Source organism: Sinohyriopsis cumingii, chromosome 3, assembly GCF_028554795.1.
Source record: "Sinohyriopsis cumingii isolate HCF-2022 chromosome 3, ASM2855479v2, whole genome shotgun sequence".
In the NCBI taxonomy this organism is placed as follows: Eukaryota; Metazoa; Mollusca; class Bivalvia; order Unionida; family Unionidae; genus Sinohyriopsis; species Sinohyriopsis cumingii.
In genome coordinates, this window is record NC_142963.1 from 128,907,168 (window position 1) to 128,926,230 (window position 19,063).

A 19,063-nucleotide genomic window follows, 5' to 3' on the forward strand; every position below is an offset into this window, starting at 1 on the left:
ACAACACTATCACACAAAAGGAACTGTACATATAGTTCTGATCCAGTGTATAGTAAAAGTCATGCAAATTATTTATGAGCATTTGCTCATCTTAATTTAAATATAAATTGTTGTTTTAAAATTTATTACTAATTTTGTTTAACCAAAGTCTATTCAATCCTGATTAGTGAATGCTCTGTACCTTAATTGTCATCAAGAAACAACTAGATGAAAATTATCATTCACAATGCACTTTTACAGTAGTAGCCAGGTACTAAACCAGGTCAATAAAAGTGCATGCAAAATCATCACAATATAGGGTAGTGCAAACTTGTTTATCAACATGCATAGGTTTCATTGTGACATCACAGTGTGCGATGTTCAATCCAGATTACACTGGATCACATGCACCTTTACCATAGTACAGCCAACTTAAAGGTTGACCTTGTTCATGCTCATGCAAGAAACAAAGAATCTTTAGCATGTGATGAGAGCAGTTGGCAAGATCTAGTGATAAAGGTCATGCATTTGCAGTATCAAATTCATTAAAATCATGACCAAACTTAATAAACAGCAGAAAGGTCATATGTTTTACCTATTGACTCTTTGCAAAAGCATGAAAAGATTTTCTGATTTTAAATTTTTATGTACTGTGCAGAAAATAAATGTTGTAAATTTGATAAAAAATCATATCAATTCTAATGGATGAAATGCCTTCATACATTTATTCCTGACTGTCTTCTTGATTCATTCAAATGTAATTTCAAAGGTACAAATTTTACCAGCATTGTCAGTGATGGATTAACAGACGGTGCTATTGAGGAACGAGAATTGTTTAATTATACTGTCTTTCACCATTTGAGAAAATACCCCTTTAAAGATTAGTTGGGATTGAGCTGCTTACTTCAGCAAACGTTGTGAAATATTTGCTGAAATAAAATATGCTTTGTCAAAAGTTGACATTGCATTTGAAAATCTGAAACTGAATACTAGCCTTCAGTTGGGAAACAAATTATCTCTAATATGAGCCAGTTTTGATGGTGTTAATGAAGGAAAGAAGTCAGGTGTTGTAACTAAGATAAAATCGATAATTCCTTCTACTGTAGGATTGCATTGTATTACTCTTAAATGTAAACAAGAGGTTACTTTCTTCAGAACAAACAAGACACTTGACCTACTTGTGCACTGGACCAAGCAGATCATTGATATGGACAGAATCTGGAAAGTCAATTGCCAGATTTTAAGACAACTGTAGTATATGTGTATAATATGTAACTATGTTTAATTTTGTATCATGTTAAGCATACAATTTAACTTCAGCCTGATTGATTCACTATGACAGTGAAAACAAAGACCATTGTGGACTACAGGACACGTTATTAAGATAAGTCAAGAGCAAAAACTGTATTGTTATGAAATACATACAGTATATGTTTATTCTTTGAATCTCATACATAACTATGCTTTTGTATTTAATTTGGTCTTCCTCACAACAACTATTCCCACTCATATGTAGGTCAGACCTGGTTCAGTCAAAGGGAAGTTTTGATCCTGAACCTGCCACTCACTGACACTATTTTCAACCCCTGCCCACCCAGTCTTTGTTCTGGTTCATTGTTTAGTTCTTATGTTTCCTTTCAACATTTAATTTGTCTCAAGGTGTTTGGTAAATGGAGTCATAAAATGACTGCTTGGGATAAGCATCCCACCTGCTTACCATGCACTTATTCAATTTTGTTGCCTTTGGTCCATTGAGGTATGGAACTTGATGGGAAGAAGGGATCCACTTACTCATCTTCTTCAAGGGAAGATCCCATCCATTTTCAGCAGGAGTCCAAAGCACTTCCTGATTTTGGGAAATGGCTAGTTTCCATGGGGTGGGGGTATCTGGTACTCTTTCCATAGACAAAAAATCACCTAGTTACACAAGGATAGGATCACAGACACTTCCTGGTAAAAGGCAATTGTCAGCTCACATGAGGGAGGGTTCTTGAATTGGCATGTAACTGTGATTGAGAAAAGTCATCAACACCTGGTAGTGAGTCCTGCTTCCTGGTACAAGGGAAGAGTGGGTTTCTTCTCTCCAGTAGATCAGGTTACAGATTAATGGTAGATCATTTATCAGATTAAAGTTAGAGACTCTAACTCCATCAGATCTTCATCATCTGTTTAATCTTTGCTCCATTACTAGTAACCAGTCACTGATTAAGGCAATTAGTGCTGACCATCTTGTATCGTTCACTGGGTACAGGCATTAGACAACCGGCACCGGACATCAAGCACCAGGTTAATGTGTAATGTACTGGTTACTGGGTCCTTATCACCAATCACCAGGTACTGAGCACTGGCCACTGGGTATTGACAATAGTACTTGTCAGTTACCCATCATTGGTCACCGGACACCAGTTACAGAACATAAGCAAAAGATGCCATTCACCAAGCATGGGGTACAGGGTTTGGACACTGGTCTAAGAAAAAGGATCAGGTATTGATACCCTTTGCTTCTCTTTGCTAGAATTTAATCCCTATGGAGAATGGGTTCCAGGTTTTGATCCCACCTCTTATCTATGTTCTCGTTCAACTCTTCTTGTCATTGTGAACCCCCATCATCTGCAATGCCTCCCCCTCCAGGATGCCATGGATGACCTTACTATGGCTCTATTGGTTGGCAGACTGGGTAACCTATAGACCTTCTCTGTCCCCACATACTTCATTATTGAAGAAAAGGGAAGGGAGGCCACAGTTCACTTCTCGTATCAAGGTGGGATTGTCTATCCCCTTCTCAGAGGAGAGAGGAGCAATGAGTTAGTCCTGTCCTGTTGTGTGAGCAGAAATAGGATGATGAACCCACATTTATCAGTTCCCTCTTACCAATCTTAAAACCTTGTGGTTTCCATCTTTGAACCACGATAAATATTAGGTGATGGATGAGAAAGATGTTTGGCCTCCTTCTCCCAGATCTGTTTCAGAAGCCTTCAGGATCATCAAACACTCAGTTCCTCTCAGCTTTGAGGCTGTTCAGGGTGCTTTCTAAATAAATCACACAATAATTGATAGATAAAGAGTTAATGCAAAAACAGCAGTGAGGGTGGTGTCCCAATAGTAAATTGAATTTAAAAAATCAAATCAAAAACAAAACACAACAGTAAGAATGACTCTGTTTCAAATGTTAAAGCAAGAATTAGTCATTTTTAGATAAACAAGACCATATACCCTTCTAGGTGACATAGGCTGCAATTACCATTTTCTAGAAATACTCTGTCACTTAATGGAATTTTCCATTCTAGAAGTTTCTAAGGTCAGAATCAAGACAATCTTTCAGCTCAAATTCAGGCTAACATGTTTACTTTAATAATGATCTGAATATTTAATCCACACTCAAAGTGAAAATTCTAGCTATGTATTCAGTTGTTTACAAAATAAATGTTAAAAGTCAGGTACAGCATGAAATTGATTTTTTACAAAGTGCATATTGAATAAACATGTTGACCTCTGACAGGTTTGAAATACTTATTTTCTTTTACACTACAGTATATTTAGCTCAATGCTTAATGGTTCTGCTGAAAAAAGACACTGCCTTAATCTCTAGATACACCTTGATAGCAAATACAACTGAAAATCAGCTGTGAAAGAAGGTTGTTGTTGTTGTAGCCTTTAATGCCATTTTTCACCACATGATAGGCTGTACATGGCAGCCAGTATTATTGGTGGAGGAAGAACCCGGGAAATCCCCGGAAAGAACTACTGACCCTTGAGAAGCTACTGGCAAGCTTTCTCACATACCCACATTGGCCGAATCCAAGACTCGAACCCATGCAGACAGAGGTGAGATGGCAGTGATCCATAACAGAGAGCACTTTAGACCACTCGGCCACTTGAAAGAAGGTAATATATGGATTTGTAATGAATGTCATAACTTAATTTAAAATGTAACTACCTAAGGATATGAAAAGAGACATGTATTGAGTTTGAAGTGTAACACCTATGCTCTGTTGGCACTAATGGTAGCTAAACTTGCAAAAGTTATATATTTTCACAAAAAACAAAAACTTAATGATTGCAAATTTTAAATCTTGTTTTGACAGTAAATTATAACATTTTCACTTTGGAAAGTTGCTGCTGATCAAAGTTATGCAGTTTTGAGGTTGTAATAAAAATACAATTGACTACATTTCCAAAGGAAATAACATACAAATTCATATTTAATGTTTGTTGCATTTTACTTGATCTTGTTGTACATGCTCTAAACTGTCATATATGGGCCCCCAAGTGACCAAGTGGTTTAAGGCACCTGCCTTTACATATCACTCACACGTCTCACCGCTGTCCACATTAGTTTGAGTCTATACTCAATCAACATGGGTATGTGAAAAAGCTTGCCTGTAGTCTCCTGTGGATCAGTGGCTCTTCCTGGAATCTTCCAGTTTCTTCCTGCACCAAATATACTGGATTCCATGTACAGCTATCATGTGCTGAAAAATGGTGTCAAACCCCACAGAACAAAACAAATTCAACAATTATTTGGATTATAAAACAAAACAATGTTTAAGATGAGTTAACATATTGTGTGGCCATTTGTGTTATAGAATATTCACTATGCATCTAAATTTATTTTGAAAACTCAAGTGAATATCCTGTATTGTTGTTAACTCATTAACCCCTGGAGGTTTTTGTAATTTTTGCCTGAAATGTGAGTAGGAAACATATTTTGGGGGCTGTTTCTGAATACATCCTAATACATTGACTTCCAAGAGATTTTCCATTAGCTTAATGCCTAGTTGTGTTAGAAACATCATTTTCCATTGGTTATTTTGCTCAGGCATGAGCAGAAGAATAAAAATTGGAGGTCTTTTTCTTTTTTTTGCTTAATGGACCCATCATTTTTGTATTGAGACCACTCTTTATTCCAAATGCCCACTTTATCCTACTTTTTGCAAAGGTTCACCTGTCTGTGTGCAGCTCAGACTGGTCTGCCTTAGATCTGAGGCCAAAAAGTCGAAGTCACATAATCGGATTCTGACCATGGGCGAATTTTGGGTGAGAAGAAATATAAAACGGGTCCAAAAAGTTAGGTTTTTCCCTCTGTATTTTGTAGTGCAATTAAAACATCCAGATTATTTGGTAACATTGCAGAGCTACATCTGTCTACCTTCCTATAATACCACCCAATTTAGTGTATCTTACATGACTTTGACACTACAGAGTTCGGCAGTAGGCTACTACCTCCTGCCATGTAAATGTGACGCCAGGGGGTAATGAGTTAATATAATATGCACTACACATGTAAACTTGTGTTATAAAATTCATGTTAATGTACAGTTAATTCACTATTTGTCTTGTGACATTCCAGTTTTGTGGATTCAGACATTGCTAATTAATCATGAAATTCAAATACCCAATGAAAAATTGTCCTTTTGTGGAAACAATATGACCCCTTCTCCAATCAGTACCAACAAAAATAAAACCACAGAAATTGATACACATGAAAATAAGGAAATTCATAGTATTTCATTTGATTTAGAAACATGACAGCATTGATATTGATATTATATTGTTATGCCTCCACTGAATTACATACCTCTTCTACCTCTGCAGCTAACAAATCCAATTCAGAAGCACATCTGGCATTAGCTCTGATCTACAACTTTTCTGACATTGCCAGGAATCAAATATTAACATCAAGGAATAAAGAACATTGGAAGGTTAGTAAGATATCATACATATCCATGTCAGCAGTCTAAAATTGTACATGCTTAATATAACAACAACTTAAACTCTTTGCATGAGTTATGGATGGAAATTAGTCATGTATATTTCATTTTATTATGTTTGTTACATGTGAAAAATAAATCCATAGATATTCTACTCATGAAATATATTAGCCTCCCTCTTGAAAAGTGACCTTTCTTAGAGAATCTGTCCCTGGCAAGAGGCAACCATGCCTTGCATCAAAATACAATGTAGTATAATTTTATCATTTTGTTCCCTTCAAGACAGGTCACTCCTTTCATACAACTAGCTATTCACAGCAGAACAGAAGGCCACTGTATAAGAATTTCAAATTGTGCATTGCAACACCATAATCTGACTTCACACAGGACTTGTACTGTTTGCAAACAAACCTAAGACTTTGTAAACAAAGCGAATCTACTATTTATTGAAGGGTTTTTGTGGATTTCACGTTTCAATTTGAAGACCAAATAATAATAGGACCCTTTCCTTGATCCTCAGATTTCAGTATCTACCAAAATGTCATTTATTGCAGAACCATTGCAAACATAAATAAATTTACAGCAATATCCAGATATTTAAATTAATTACTGTTATTTATGTATGGATAATTCATGTAGTAATGACAATTATCATTTTCCCCAAATATTTTGTCTAAAAAATTAATATCTATATTCAGGATTGTGTATTGATGCACCCAGCAAGTTCAGTGCTGGTCTGAGGTGATCTGGGTAAATTAGATTGCATAATATCCTTGCTTGTCAGTAAAGAATACTGTGATGATATTATTTCAGTGATTTCTTTTATATAAAAACAAAGGAATTCTGCTTGCATGTTTCAGGTCTTTGTTTCCTTTTTGTTTTCAACCTCTGTCAATCTGTTCACTTTGTACATGTACTTTCATTAATAATAAATATGAGCAGTACTGGTCCTGAGTGATATCATTACTTTAATTTCTGTTGTTATTGAATTATGTATCATCTTTTGAATTTATAATTTTTATTTAGGTCATTTGAGACTATGAAGTTATATTTTAAATCCTTTAATTTAGTCTTTAGTACCATAGTAAAAGTACATGTATATTTTGTCATAAAAGTTTCATTTAGGACCAGGTGAATTCAACAACTAAGCAGGTCACGGATGGCAAGCATGTAGTGAATGTGGATTATGTAAACAAGCATGTGATTCATTTTAGTACACTGGCCCAGTAGAAAGCTATCCAGCACACCCTAGCATTTGATTGGCACTGTGAGATTTGAAGGTCAGAACAGGACTGTTGTTGTTTACAACTGTCTGAGTTATGTTGAAATAACAAGATTGAACTGTTTGAAAATTTTTAGTGAATTAGATTTGTTTATTTGCAATGCAGAAGGACACTCTATAATGAAGATACACACACCGTGTTTATTCTTTCAGTTATACACAGCATTAGTAACAGTCAGAGTGGAATTTGCAATTTACATGGTGGTGGATATAACAGAGTTTATACACAACAAAAACACAGATCCAGTTAAGTTTTTATTTATAATTATACTGTTTGCCAAAGGAGGACTATCTGCTGCTACTTATGAAACTGTTTTGTTCATTCTGTCAGTGAGTGATTCAGCGGCTACTGAATGGCACAACGTGGTTGTACAGAGGTCACAGCTGGTCTGTGAAACTACCTAACAGAATGTTATGGATAGCCCTTGAATAAAGTTTCTTCAGCAGAAACTGAAGGAGCCCAGCGAAGACTGGGCTGTCCAACGAAGGTAACTGGGACGACAGCGGCAACTGTGTGGACTTCACTCAATGTTTTAGTTTGAATACACCATATAGTGCTGACATTAGATTCTTGGGTGAATAAATGGAATGGAATGAAGTGAATGCCCTAAGGCCACTGCTTATTTTGGGTAAACAACATGCATCAGCAGACACTTCCATGTCCATTGAACACTGTAGGCGTTGAGGTGGGGATGGCGGTGGGTTTCGACCGAAATATGCGTGCTGTCACTATCAGCTCCAAACTAGAACAGTTGAAACAAAGGATGCTGCACATGACAGCAGGGACTGTTTTGATTGGCTGGCAAGTGATGTATTAGTACATCTCATGCATATTAATGCGGGATATTTGCAAGAATGGTAGAGAGTGGGTCACCTATTGCTGTGCATAAACTATGCTTAAGTAAGCACTTAAGCGACAATGAATAATCTTTGATTTAGACAGTACTTTGAGAATTATGTGATTATATTCAAGGACTTGAATATTTAATTATGTGAAGATTATATTATGTGAAGCTTTTAAAGGGCTTCAGTGATATTCATAGTTCATGAGATTTCATTGAAGTAATAACATTTGGATTAATAATTCTGTTGAACTCAGTTATCACAGTAACACATAAGCACAAAATAAGCTTCATTTGGAATACCTTAGTACAGTTTCTGGATTAATAAGAAATTGATAGTACATTATTGGGATTATATTCTAGGAATGTATACATTGTAAGTTATTTTTAATTCTTTCACTTTGTTTGATTTTATATTTTATTTAAATAAATTTGTAGTTTGGAAACTTGAATTGCTTCTTGGGTTTAACTTGATCTTTTTACTAATTAAGTTCAAACCCCTAGAAGTAACATTGTATACTCTGGTCAACTTCATATACTATGGCAGATGTCATGTTACTTTTGTTAACAAATTGTTGGATTAAAGCCAGTATAGTTTAAGTCATGATGACATTGATCTACAGATGTGACCCATTTCATAATAATATATACAAACTATTGATTGGAGTGAGTTCTGATACCATGATTGTTTCATAATGTAAAGATTTTTTTCCCAATAGACTGTATTGCTGATATATACATCCATTCATATTGTCTTACCTCTGAAAGAATATCCATATTTTCCATTGAAAATGCTAGAACCAGTCTCATCAATGCAACAGTAAGTGATACTTGCCATAAATATGTAAATTTTGGATTTGTTTTAGTTGGTTATAGTGACATTTATAACATGTCTTTAGCTATATGATGCTGTGGAAATGTGAGCTAAGTGCCTTTCCCAAGGATGTACTGAATCAACCAAACCAGGCTTGCCCGGGCAGGTATCAAACAATCTACCAACTGAGATACTGTGGCTCCCAAATATGCAATGAAATCAGTCAGTTAGATGTGTAAAGAATGTAATGGGGGAATATCATTAATTATGTTACTGTAGGTATGAGGTTATCAAGGGAAAATATACTGGCATGTGAGAGATGCTGACTGCTTTATCACAAATGTCAACTTAGCTTAGTTTTCTGGAAAAGAAAAAAACAGAAATATAATAACCAACATACATGTTCCAACAATTTATATCACGTAAGTTAATCCACTGTACTCAGAATGTAACTAATCAAGAGTTGTGGAGCAAAGAAGCTGCTTTTATGGCTGCTTACTGAACACACCCTCAATTGATCCATGCAATAATGTGGATTTCACAGTCTGATGGTTGTCTCTATTGGTATAATATTCCTTAATTTAAGCTCCAATTTAAATGTTTTATTTTTTGTTGACTTTAAAAAATTTACTTGATGTCCTGAAATTATTTGTACTATTAAAAATTAATATAGATTTTGGAATATGGCATCCATAAAATTGGAGGGTTTGGATAATTAGGTCATTGGGGGCATTTTGAGTGAAGTTTTATTGTTTTGCAAGAATAATATACCTTGTACCAAATTTCACTTCTACATACCATGTGTTTCGTTTTATTAAGTCTTCCACATGATTGCCAAAATAAAATTGTCTTGCTGCTAACTGGAACTTGATATTTTATGGTTAGAAATGTTTATATATTGCTTATGGAAAGAAAAAAAATTGATTTGCTGGAAAAGATTTAACCATAACAAATATACAGTTTATATGACAAACCATTAGATAGATGGATATGTCTAGATATGACTTAATAAGGTGGTTGGGATATGGACATTGGGGAGCAGTTGTAGATGCTGCAGAGAAGAAGCTGTCTTGAATCTCTTAAACTTCAAATCAGGAAATAAAAATTGTATTTAAGAACATTAATTTTTAAAACTGAACCCACATATTCAGTGTTGTATCATATGTTACCACAAGACCTCCAGTTTTTGTTAATTCCATCTTGGCAGATGCTTCCTTATAGCCATCACTTTGGCATCCATTTGTTTGTCTGTCTGTATGCCTGTTTTCACCCTAGATTAACCTCATCATTAAAGTGTACGTTTTTACTTTTTGTTTCAGTAGATTTTATCTCACTCTTTAGATTAGCTTCTGTACACACTTTAGCTAAATAAATGCCCTCATTATTGAATCTCAGAGACAGGTTTGACTAGTGTTCCATTGTCAGTTTTTCATGACAAGTGGTGTTTGTTGGACCACACAATAAAATGTATCTGGTATTAACACATGAAAATATCCTTAATGTAGATGTAATGTTTCTTTTGTGAGAGTAGTTGTTTCCTTGCTTTATTTTTTTGCAGACAGTTTATCTGGAGAATTACATGTCTGAAGCCCTGGTGCAGGACAGAGCAGATTTTGTTCAGCTGTTTCTTGACCGTGGTGTGTCATTCACAGAATTCCTCACTATTGAAAGACTTTATGACCTCTATAGTAATGTAAGTGCATTTATATTTGCAAGTGATAGTAAAATTTGAATATTCTTGAAGGTGTTACATGACTCTTATGAGTTTCCATAACCATAACCATACCATAGAACAGCAGGTCTATTCAGTCTTCTCATATGGACATACAAAATGTCTGCTTATAATGGGGGGAGTTCATTTGAATTAATTAGGGTTATACAGAGTCTGCACAATCCGAAAGACAAATACTCCTAACTGGGATTTTCATTACAATGGAATTTCAGGTTCTGACAAAAAGTTATTGGGTAACAAACATGTCTAATGGTAAATTTGAACTTTCACCATAGAAGATACAGCTTCTCTCTCTGACAGCAATTCAACATGCCTATTTCCTTCGTATATTGTTCCTTGCATTGGCTTGGTCCTGGTTTTTTAATTTCTTATTCAAATATGATACCTAGTCACAGTATATTAGAGGACTACATCACAGAAGTCCAAGCCATCCACTCTAAAAAGTATGCCACCGCATTGTTTGGCTTGTTTTAGTGAAAACAGTACGAAGGTTTGTCTGCTTTCCTAGATAGATGTCACCAGAGTGGCCTTCCTGTGGATAGAGGGATTGGGGCCAAACTTTTTCAAATGTCAATTAACTACTTCTGCTTGTGCCTGATCAGAGCACTTTTTATGAGACCAAATATCAATCTGCCCTGTGACCTTTCCGCAGCTGCGTAATTCTTTGAAGTTTTCCTACTTCAGGGAAGTATACTCGGCCTATTTATCCATATAAACATCACTCTGTCTTAGATATATATATATTGCACTTCATTTGTCCACTGTCATTGGACAATATGCTGATTGGCTACATCTTAACAATTGCCTGTCCAAGGCAAATTTGTCTACAACACTGGCAAGTCAACTCAGTACTTGACCTTTTGTAAGTTATATCAGTAAATGTCAAGTAAGTGTTTATTTATTCTGTGTAATAAGATTATCACTGAAACTTTATCTGGGACTTGTCCATATTCGTTGCAAGTTCATCACAATATTTTAATGATTTCACCTATATATAACATTGTCTTGCTTTTATTTTGATTGTTTGCATCAACAACAGTGGGCAGGATTAAATCATTTGAATATTGACATTTCTGTTAGCTGGAATTATGAGAATCTATGTTGGGGTTTGCACCAAGACAAGGAAATCCCAGTCAAGGGGTTACATTATTTGTCTCCTTATGAAGCTCTGCAGAGGAGGGAGACAAGCAATGTAACCCTGTGACCGGGATTTTCTTGTCCTGATACAAACACTGACATAACAAAAAAAACTGCACTTTGCAATATACAGTGTAGTTAACATATTCAAAACACAGTATTCATCTGGTACTATTATTGCCTCTCACTCTGTATAAAGGTCATCAGGTTTTGTACTCTTTTATAGAAATCTGAATAATTATCTAAGTAGAATCTAGGTATATGTACTGCTCTTAAAAAGGAAACAAAACTCAAGAAAAAACAAGTTTTAATTGTTACATGTTGCAAGTATTGCAACTTGAGCATCTTGAGCCACTTGCTTTTATTTTTGTAAACATTACATTAACGAGAGCAATGGGGTGCCCATTCAACTCAAAGTAGACAAATTCTATGCATGAGACAATAGGAAGAAAAAAATCATTTGATATTATTACCGTATTATCACATTTAATCGATGGATGTCATGTAAAAATAACAATAAGTAATTAATATCTTCTATACAGATAACTTTTAATTTTCATCAGTTCTAATTTGGAAAAAGTTATATGGTAGGCATGACGTTCATGTATGAGTAATTTTCTTTGTGTTACATATCTGTTGTTGTTGCATGATTTTATAACGATTCTGTCAGGCACAGCAGAAGACAACAGGGGTTTCTTATTTTTTAAATTAATTCCTAGTGCATGGACAACATGAGTGAAGTGATGTGAATGAGATAATCAGACTGAGATAAGAAAAGTAAGGTTAGCAAAACAACTTGATTTCTCAGGGAAATCTAGTTATTTTGCTAACCTTACTTTTCTTATCTCATTCACATGGGTGAGAAAAGTGCCCCTCTGTATGACTTAGTACCAACTACACTGACTCCAGACATGCAGTTGCTGCTTTTGACCTTTGGTGACATTAAAATAATCACTGGGATATCAGTATTTTTCACTTTTCTTGTCCAAATAAAGTGAATAATTGCCATTTAAATGTATGTAGCATCAAATTCTAAAACAATGGCACCCATTACTGAAATAATTGGTGTTGAACCCATGCATGATTTGTATGACTTTTACTTTAGAATTTAAGGGTTTTATTATTGGTAAAGGTTTTGTTGAGTAAAATAATTTTGCTATATTTAAGCAAATTGGTGGGTGGTTGTATTATTTAGCATGTACATTATAAAATGATAAAAACACTTCGTACTTCACAGATATGAACTTTTGATAATAATAATAATAATAATAATAAAGACTTTAGATAAGGTAACTCAATTAGTTACAGAACTAATATACCTTGAGGCCTTCTATCTGTTATGTACAATATATACAGTATATACAGCATGATGTGAAGAGTCTGGCTTGACACTAAATAATTAATTAATTTTAAAATTCAAAGTATCAAGCCTGGAACACATGCACAGGCATCAGTAAAAACATAAACATATTTAAAACATAAAATATCATCCTGCATTGAAAAATTCAGCTATGACAATGATGCAAAATTACAGAAAAGCAGGCAGTATTTTTTTTACTAGAACTGTTAAATTTTCTAAAGATTTCATCCATTTAAGACATTGATTGTGAAAAGATGAAATGCTAGGAGCCTGCCTTATGTCACTGGGAATGTTGTTCTATACCAGTGGACCAGTATAATGAAAACTTCTTTTAATTCCTTCTTTGGTCTTGGTATAATGTAATTTGTTCTTCTTATGGACCTTAAATTTGGAGTGCCATCAGCATCTCTTTGGTGAAAGATATTGCTTAGATAGACAGGAATGGCTTTTCTGGATACTTTATACATCAATTTGGCCTTCTAAGAAATTATCTTTCATGTATTGTTAAAACCTTTATATTATTCATTACATCCTGGAAATTGTCTATACTTTGATCTAGAATTAAATGGCAAGCCTTCTTTTGGAGCCTTAAAAGTGTTGTTATGTTTGAATTAGAGGTATTACCCCAAATTACATTACAGTAGTCCAGATATGGCTGAATATAACTTTTATAAAAGATGACCCTATACTGAAGATGAATGGATGTTTTAATTTTCCTCAGTAGCCAAAGATAAGAATTAACTTTTTTTGAAATATATTTAATGTGAATAGACCAAGTAGGATTGTTATCCATGAATACACCAAGAATTTTATCTTGAGAGGTCATATTGAGGCTCATGTTGTCAAATAGAAGCTGGAGTTTGTGGCTATCTAGCCTTGCTCATTTTTGTTGTGTTGTAACTAGTAGGGCTTTGGTTTTTTCTGTGTTTATGATCATACTGTTTTCCTTGCACCATACTTGAAGTCAGTTGAGAGCATCTTTTAAGTTATTTTCAAGTACCATTTTGGTTTTACCCATCTCAGACAGTGTAGTATCATCTGCATAGAGGTCAGTGGAAGAAATTGAAGTTCCAATTTTAAGAGGTGAATCATTGATAAATAGAATGAATAACAGAGGCCCAAGGATAGAGTCTTGTGGTACTCCACAATTACTTTCAGAAAGTTGACCATTTAAAGATACTTTTTGCACTCTATCGGTTAAGTAAGAAGTAAACCAGTTTAGGGAGTTTTCACTGCATTGATAGATTTTTAGTTTTTCAAGCAAAATTTCATGGTCTGCAAGATCAAAAGTTTTACAAAAGTCAACCATAATAGTGCCTACCATTTCCCCTTGATCTAATGCTTTCAGCCATTTATCAATCAAAGATACAAGTGCAGTTTCACAGGAGTGATTCTGTTGAAAGCCAGACTGATTATCATGAATAAGATCATAAGTGTTCAAATAGTTGAGAAAAGAATCATGTACGTGTTTTTCGAGTAATTTGGAGAGACAGGGAAGGAGAGAGATGGGTCTGTAGTTATTTACATCATCTTTTGTTCCTGCTTTATGCAGTGGTATAACCTTGGCAGTTTTCCATGTTTATGGAAATTTATTAGACCTAATACTTTCATTGCAAATGAAAGCTATACTCTCTACAATTGCAAGTGCAGCTACCTTTAGTGCCTTGGTCCAATCATATCAAGTCCTGTAGCTTTACAATCATCCATTTTTTTAATATATTTCAACACAAATTCGAGACTCATTTCAGGAATTTCAAACTTTATATTGTTTATATCAGATGAAGTTCTGGGTTCTTTAAGTTTTTCAGCAATTTGAACAAAAAAGTTGTTAAAAATATTTGAGATGTCAGTTGGATTATCAGTATAAATGCCGTCATGATTGAGGGATAAAATTCAGCTTTACTTTTACATTTGCCTGCAGCAAACCCTGTAAACACTTTCCAGATAGCTTTAGGGTTATTTTGGTTTTGATCAAGCACTTTTTTATAGTGCGCTTGTTTGGCTTGATGTATCATTTTATTAACTTTATTCCTCCAAACTCTATATTCAGTTTGATTTCCTACTGATTTTATTTGATCTCTGTGCTTTATTGCTTCTAAAATTAAGGGGAGGTCCAGCCTGGCTGGTGGTCTTTCTTTATCCTGTGTGTTTTTAAAGGGGCATGCTTGTTCACAGCTATACTGATGAACAGATCTGTCCAAGTATCTAAAACATAAAATCATTACCACCAATTTATTGTATTTGACATAATATATTTTTCCCAAGGTATATTACTATGATTTACAGTTCTAGCATTAACAACATTATTTCCTCCTTTTACAAAAAAGGGCATCTGCCTCTGAAGTATTTTAACTAGCTATTGACGGTTCTGTTATTGGTAAAGGCTTTCTTAAGTAAAGTAATTTTTCAAATTGGTGGATGTAATAAAAAAACATTTCATTGTTTATTTGAATGAACTTCTAACACATTATTTTAAACAGTTTTGTGTACTTTTACAAAAAATGTGTTTCCCAAGGAACCAGAATAATGTACTGTATGACATGTTTCCTGTAGGAGAGTTTTTGATCAGATGGCACAACTTTATGTGATACATCAGGGGTCAGCAACCCACAGCACATGTACCACAAGGTGGCACATCAAGACTGGTTTTGTGTGGCATGTGAAAGACAGACAAAAATCTCAATTTTAACAGTGTTACTCTCTTACTGGTGGCATGCACTCTATCATTATGTAATCAGAAAAAAGTGGCACACTATGTAAAATAGGTTGCCAACCCCTGCGATACATGATATTTCTTGATATCACATGGCCATTCATCATATGTAGTGTGGTCATAACATGTCACATGGTCATTCTTCATGTCATTCTTTAGGTCATACTGTTAGTCTTTCTTTTGCATGGTCATGATATTATTGACTTTAATGTGACATCATAATGCAGTTGAAATGATTTTTGCACAAATTCTGAAGTACATTAAGTTCTAAAATTTTGTAAAATTATTATTGATACAATATCTCATTTCTGATACATATGTAACAAGTATATTGTCTGTAAACTACAGTGAGTGTATTCCAGTCAATACAGATTTGTCTTTGCATTCATTGTATCAGAACATTGTAAATTGGATCTATAGAATGTTTCATGAAATATGTAGTCCAGTTTAGAAGTGTTACAAAACAGGGGTGCTGTTTCCTTGAGCTGTTTTTTGTGGAGGGTTTTGCCAGTAGTAAATATTGTCTCTATTTACAGCAATCCTGGACAGACACTTGCCGTAGACGAGTAGAAAAGCTCCGTAGTGAAACTAAAAGAAAGAAATTCTGTGACTGCATTTGTTGTACACAACCAGAGAACTCTGAAGAAATTAATCAGAGTGCTGGAAAAGAAAAAAAAAATGCTGACGAACAAAACCAGTTCATGGCTCATCTGCATGCAGTTGGCAAGTTCATACTTCATCTGCTTGGAGTTGAATCCATGAATCCATTCTGTGGTGAGTTAATATGAAACCTGAAATACTTTTGTTGTGATTTCAGAGAGAACATGCCTCTAGCTTATAGCTTGTACTTGTGATCACTTTGAAAATAATGCATTGTGTATCCACTTAAAAGAAACACTTTTATCCTTCCTAAGTAGGTAACAGAAACCCAAGACTTTGGCTGTGTTTAATCTTTTAGTGGAAAACTCTTATATAAAACATAGTTTCTATAAAGGCAAGTTAATAACTTGGCCATACTTTTCCTAATTTGTGATTATTTAAAGATTCCAATTTTGTTAGTTTAAATTTGCAGATGCTTTTTCCGTTTGGATGTGAAATGTTTGAGCCTGCATCTTGAAAGCAGAATCACAATAATTCATGCAAATTACTTGTAATAACATGTACTGTTCATTCTAGATCAATAAAGTTTAAATATTGAGGAAACTTGATGAGAGGATGCCTCTGGAGGAGAAAACATAATAATGCCCAAATTAAGTCACTGTGACATACTTTGCCCAATTGATAGTATTATTATCAATGTTTGTTTTTACATATGTGTCAATCAGCACAATTATACAGACACTTAATGTATTAAACTGAAATGAAATTATTTTGTTTTGGACTGGAGGCACACAAAAAAAAAATTCCTTTTCCATTTCTTGTGTATTGGACTTCATGATGACTTTTTAATTTTATTCAAATATAGTACATTGATGTTTTAAATGTATATGGCACAGTTGAGCCTGGCAAAGGCAATACTGACATTTTCACTTCCTTATCATTTTCTAAACGAACTGTTTGGAACATAATCAACTATATACATACACAAAAAAATGTGTAAAGCATCCATTCTTTTTTCCCTTTATCTATTTTTGTCCACATCATTTTAAATATTATACAAATTCCTTTATAAAAAAATCAACTTCTATGTTCATTGTTTACAGATTGGAGTTACTATAATAATAATAATAATAATAATAATAATAATAATGCTTGATTTATAGAGGGTGACTCATTAGTCAAGGACTATTCTCCCTTGAGGCTCTCTTAAGGAGAGTATAACAATGCACATTATATGAAGATAGCAATAATTACTGTGTGTTTTAACATGTTTAATATTAAAATACTAAATTCCATTATCTATTAGAAACACATACATGCTCATGATATTTTTTCTTAAATACTCTAATATTTTCAGCAGATTTTACATGTAGTGGAAGCTTGTTCCACATAACTGTACCAGAGTATTGGAAACTTTTTTTAAATTGCTCTGTTCTTGGTTTTGGTGGTAGAAGGTTTCCATGTGATATTGATCTCAACTGGTATTGTGCTGAAAAAAACCTGATTAAGTCCTGAAGATACTCTGGTGCAGTTCCATGTACACATTTATATAAAAGAACTGCCTTGTGAAAATCTATCCTGTTATATATTGTGAACCATCTGAGTTCTGTAAATAATGCTTTTGAAGGATGATCAATAGATGCATCTAAAATTACACAAGCTGCTCGTTTGTGAAGTTTATAAATCTTGTCAGGCTCAGATTTAGCACAGTCTCCCCATACATTAGAACAATCATCCATTGTTGGAAGAATATATGACTTGTAGTATAGATTGCAAGTTTCCATAGGTAAATATTTCTTGATTCTGCTGAGAAGGGTAATTTTGGATGACAGTGTTTTGCAAAGCATATCAATATGGTCATTCCATGATAAATTATTATCTACGGACACACCTACAAGCCTTTCATGTTTGACATTTTCTGATGGATGATTATTTATTGCAAGAGATAGTTTTGGGTTCCCTGACTTGTGTAGCATTTGTGATGTCCCCAAAATCATACATTTTGTTTTACGTTCATTAATTACCATCCTATTTTGTTAAGCCCAGATTTGGACTCTAATAAGGTCTGAGTTTAATCTTGTTTGGATAACTTCAGTATCAGAACTAGATGTATGCAAAGGTTGCATCATCTGCAAACAGATCTGTATTTGTGGATTCATTATTTAATGGTGGATAATTGATATAGATAAGGAAGAGGAGAGGGCCCAGAACTGAGCCTTGAGGGACCCAAGAATGAATAGTGCGAGTTTGAGAGCTAATATTGCCAATGCTTACTTGTTGAGACCTTTGGTTTAGGTATGATCTAAACCAGCTTAAAGAAGGATTGTCAAACCTGTAACAGTTCATCTTTTGCAGCAGAATTTCATGATCAACAAGATCAAAGGCTTTCTTGAAGTCAAGGAAAACAATCACAGTCATATGTCCATTATCCATTTCCTTCAACCAAAGATAAGTTAATTTGATAAGTTCTGTTTGGCACGAGTGGTACTTTCTAAATCCTGATTGCACTTTATGAAATAGAGAGTATGTTTCAGAAAATTTACAGACCTGAATGGCTACATGCTTTTCAAATAGTTTTGACAATACAGGTAGAATTGATATTGGTCTGTAATTTCCTGGATCCTCCTATTCTCCTTTCTTAAAGATAGGTGTAACCTTTGCACATTTCAGTGTTTCTGGAAAATTACCACTCATTATACTTAAGTTTATGATATGCGTTAGCGACTTTGTTATTACTGGTGCAGCAATTTTCAGAATTCATGGACCAATAGCATCCAATCCAGAGGATTTATTGATATTCACCTTAATTAGCATATCAAAAACATCAGCTTCACTAACATTAGTATGTACTGGCAGCCTCCCTTAAGACGTGTAGCACTTTCGACAGAGCAAC

At 34.3% G+C, this 19,063-nt stretch overlaps 1 protein-coding gene across 2 annotated transcripts in view; it reads left to right on the top strand.

Moving 5' to 3' along the window:
• The window catches only part of LOC149803825 (transient receptor potential cation channel subfamily M member-like 2), a 263,431-nt gene that overhangs the window by 96,707 nt on the left and 147,661 nt on the right, over window positions 1-19,063 (top strand). For both annotated transcript variants that reach the window (XM_089953643.1, XM_089953644.1), the window contains 3 exons: window positions 5,575-5,681; window positions 10,187-10,321; window positions 16,107-16,344. In XM_089953643.1, the coding sequence (XP_089809769.1) occupies window positions 5,575-5,681; window positions 10,187-10,321; window positions 16,107-16,344 (480 nt within the window). The remainder of the gene's footprint in view (window positions 1-5,574; window positions 5,682-10,186; window positions 10,322-16,106; window positions 16,345-19,063) is intronic.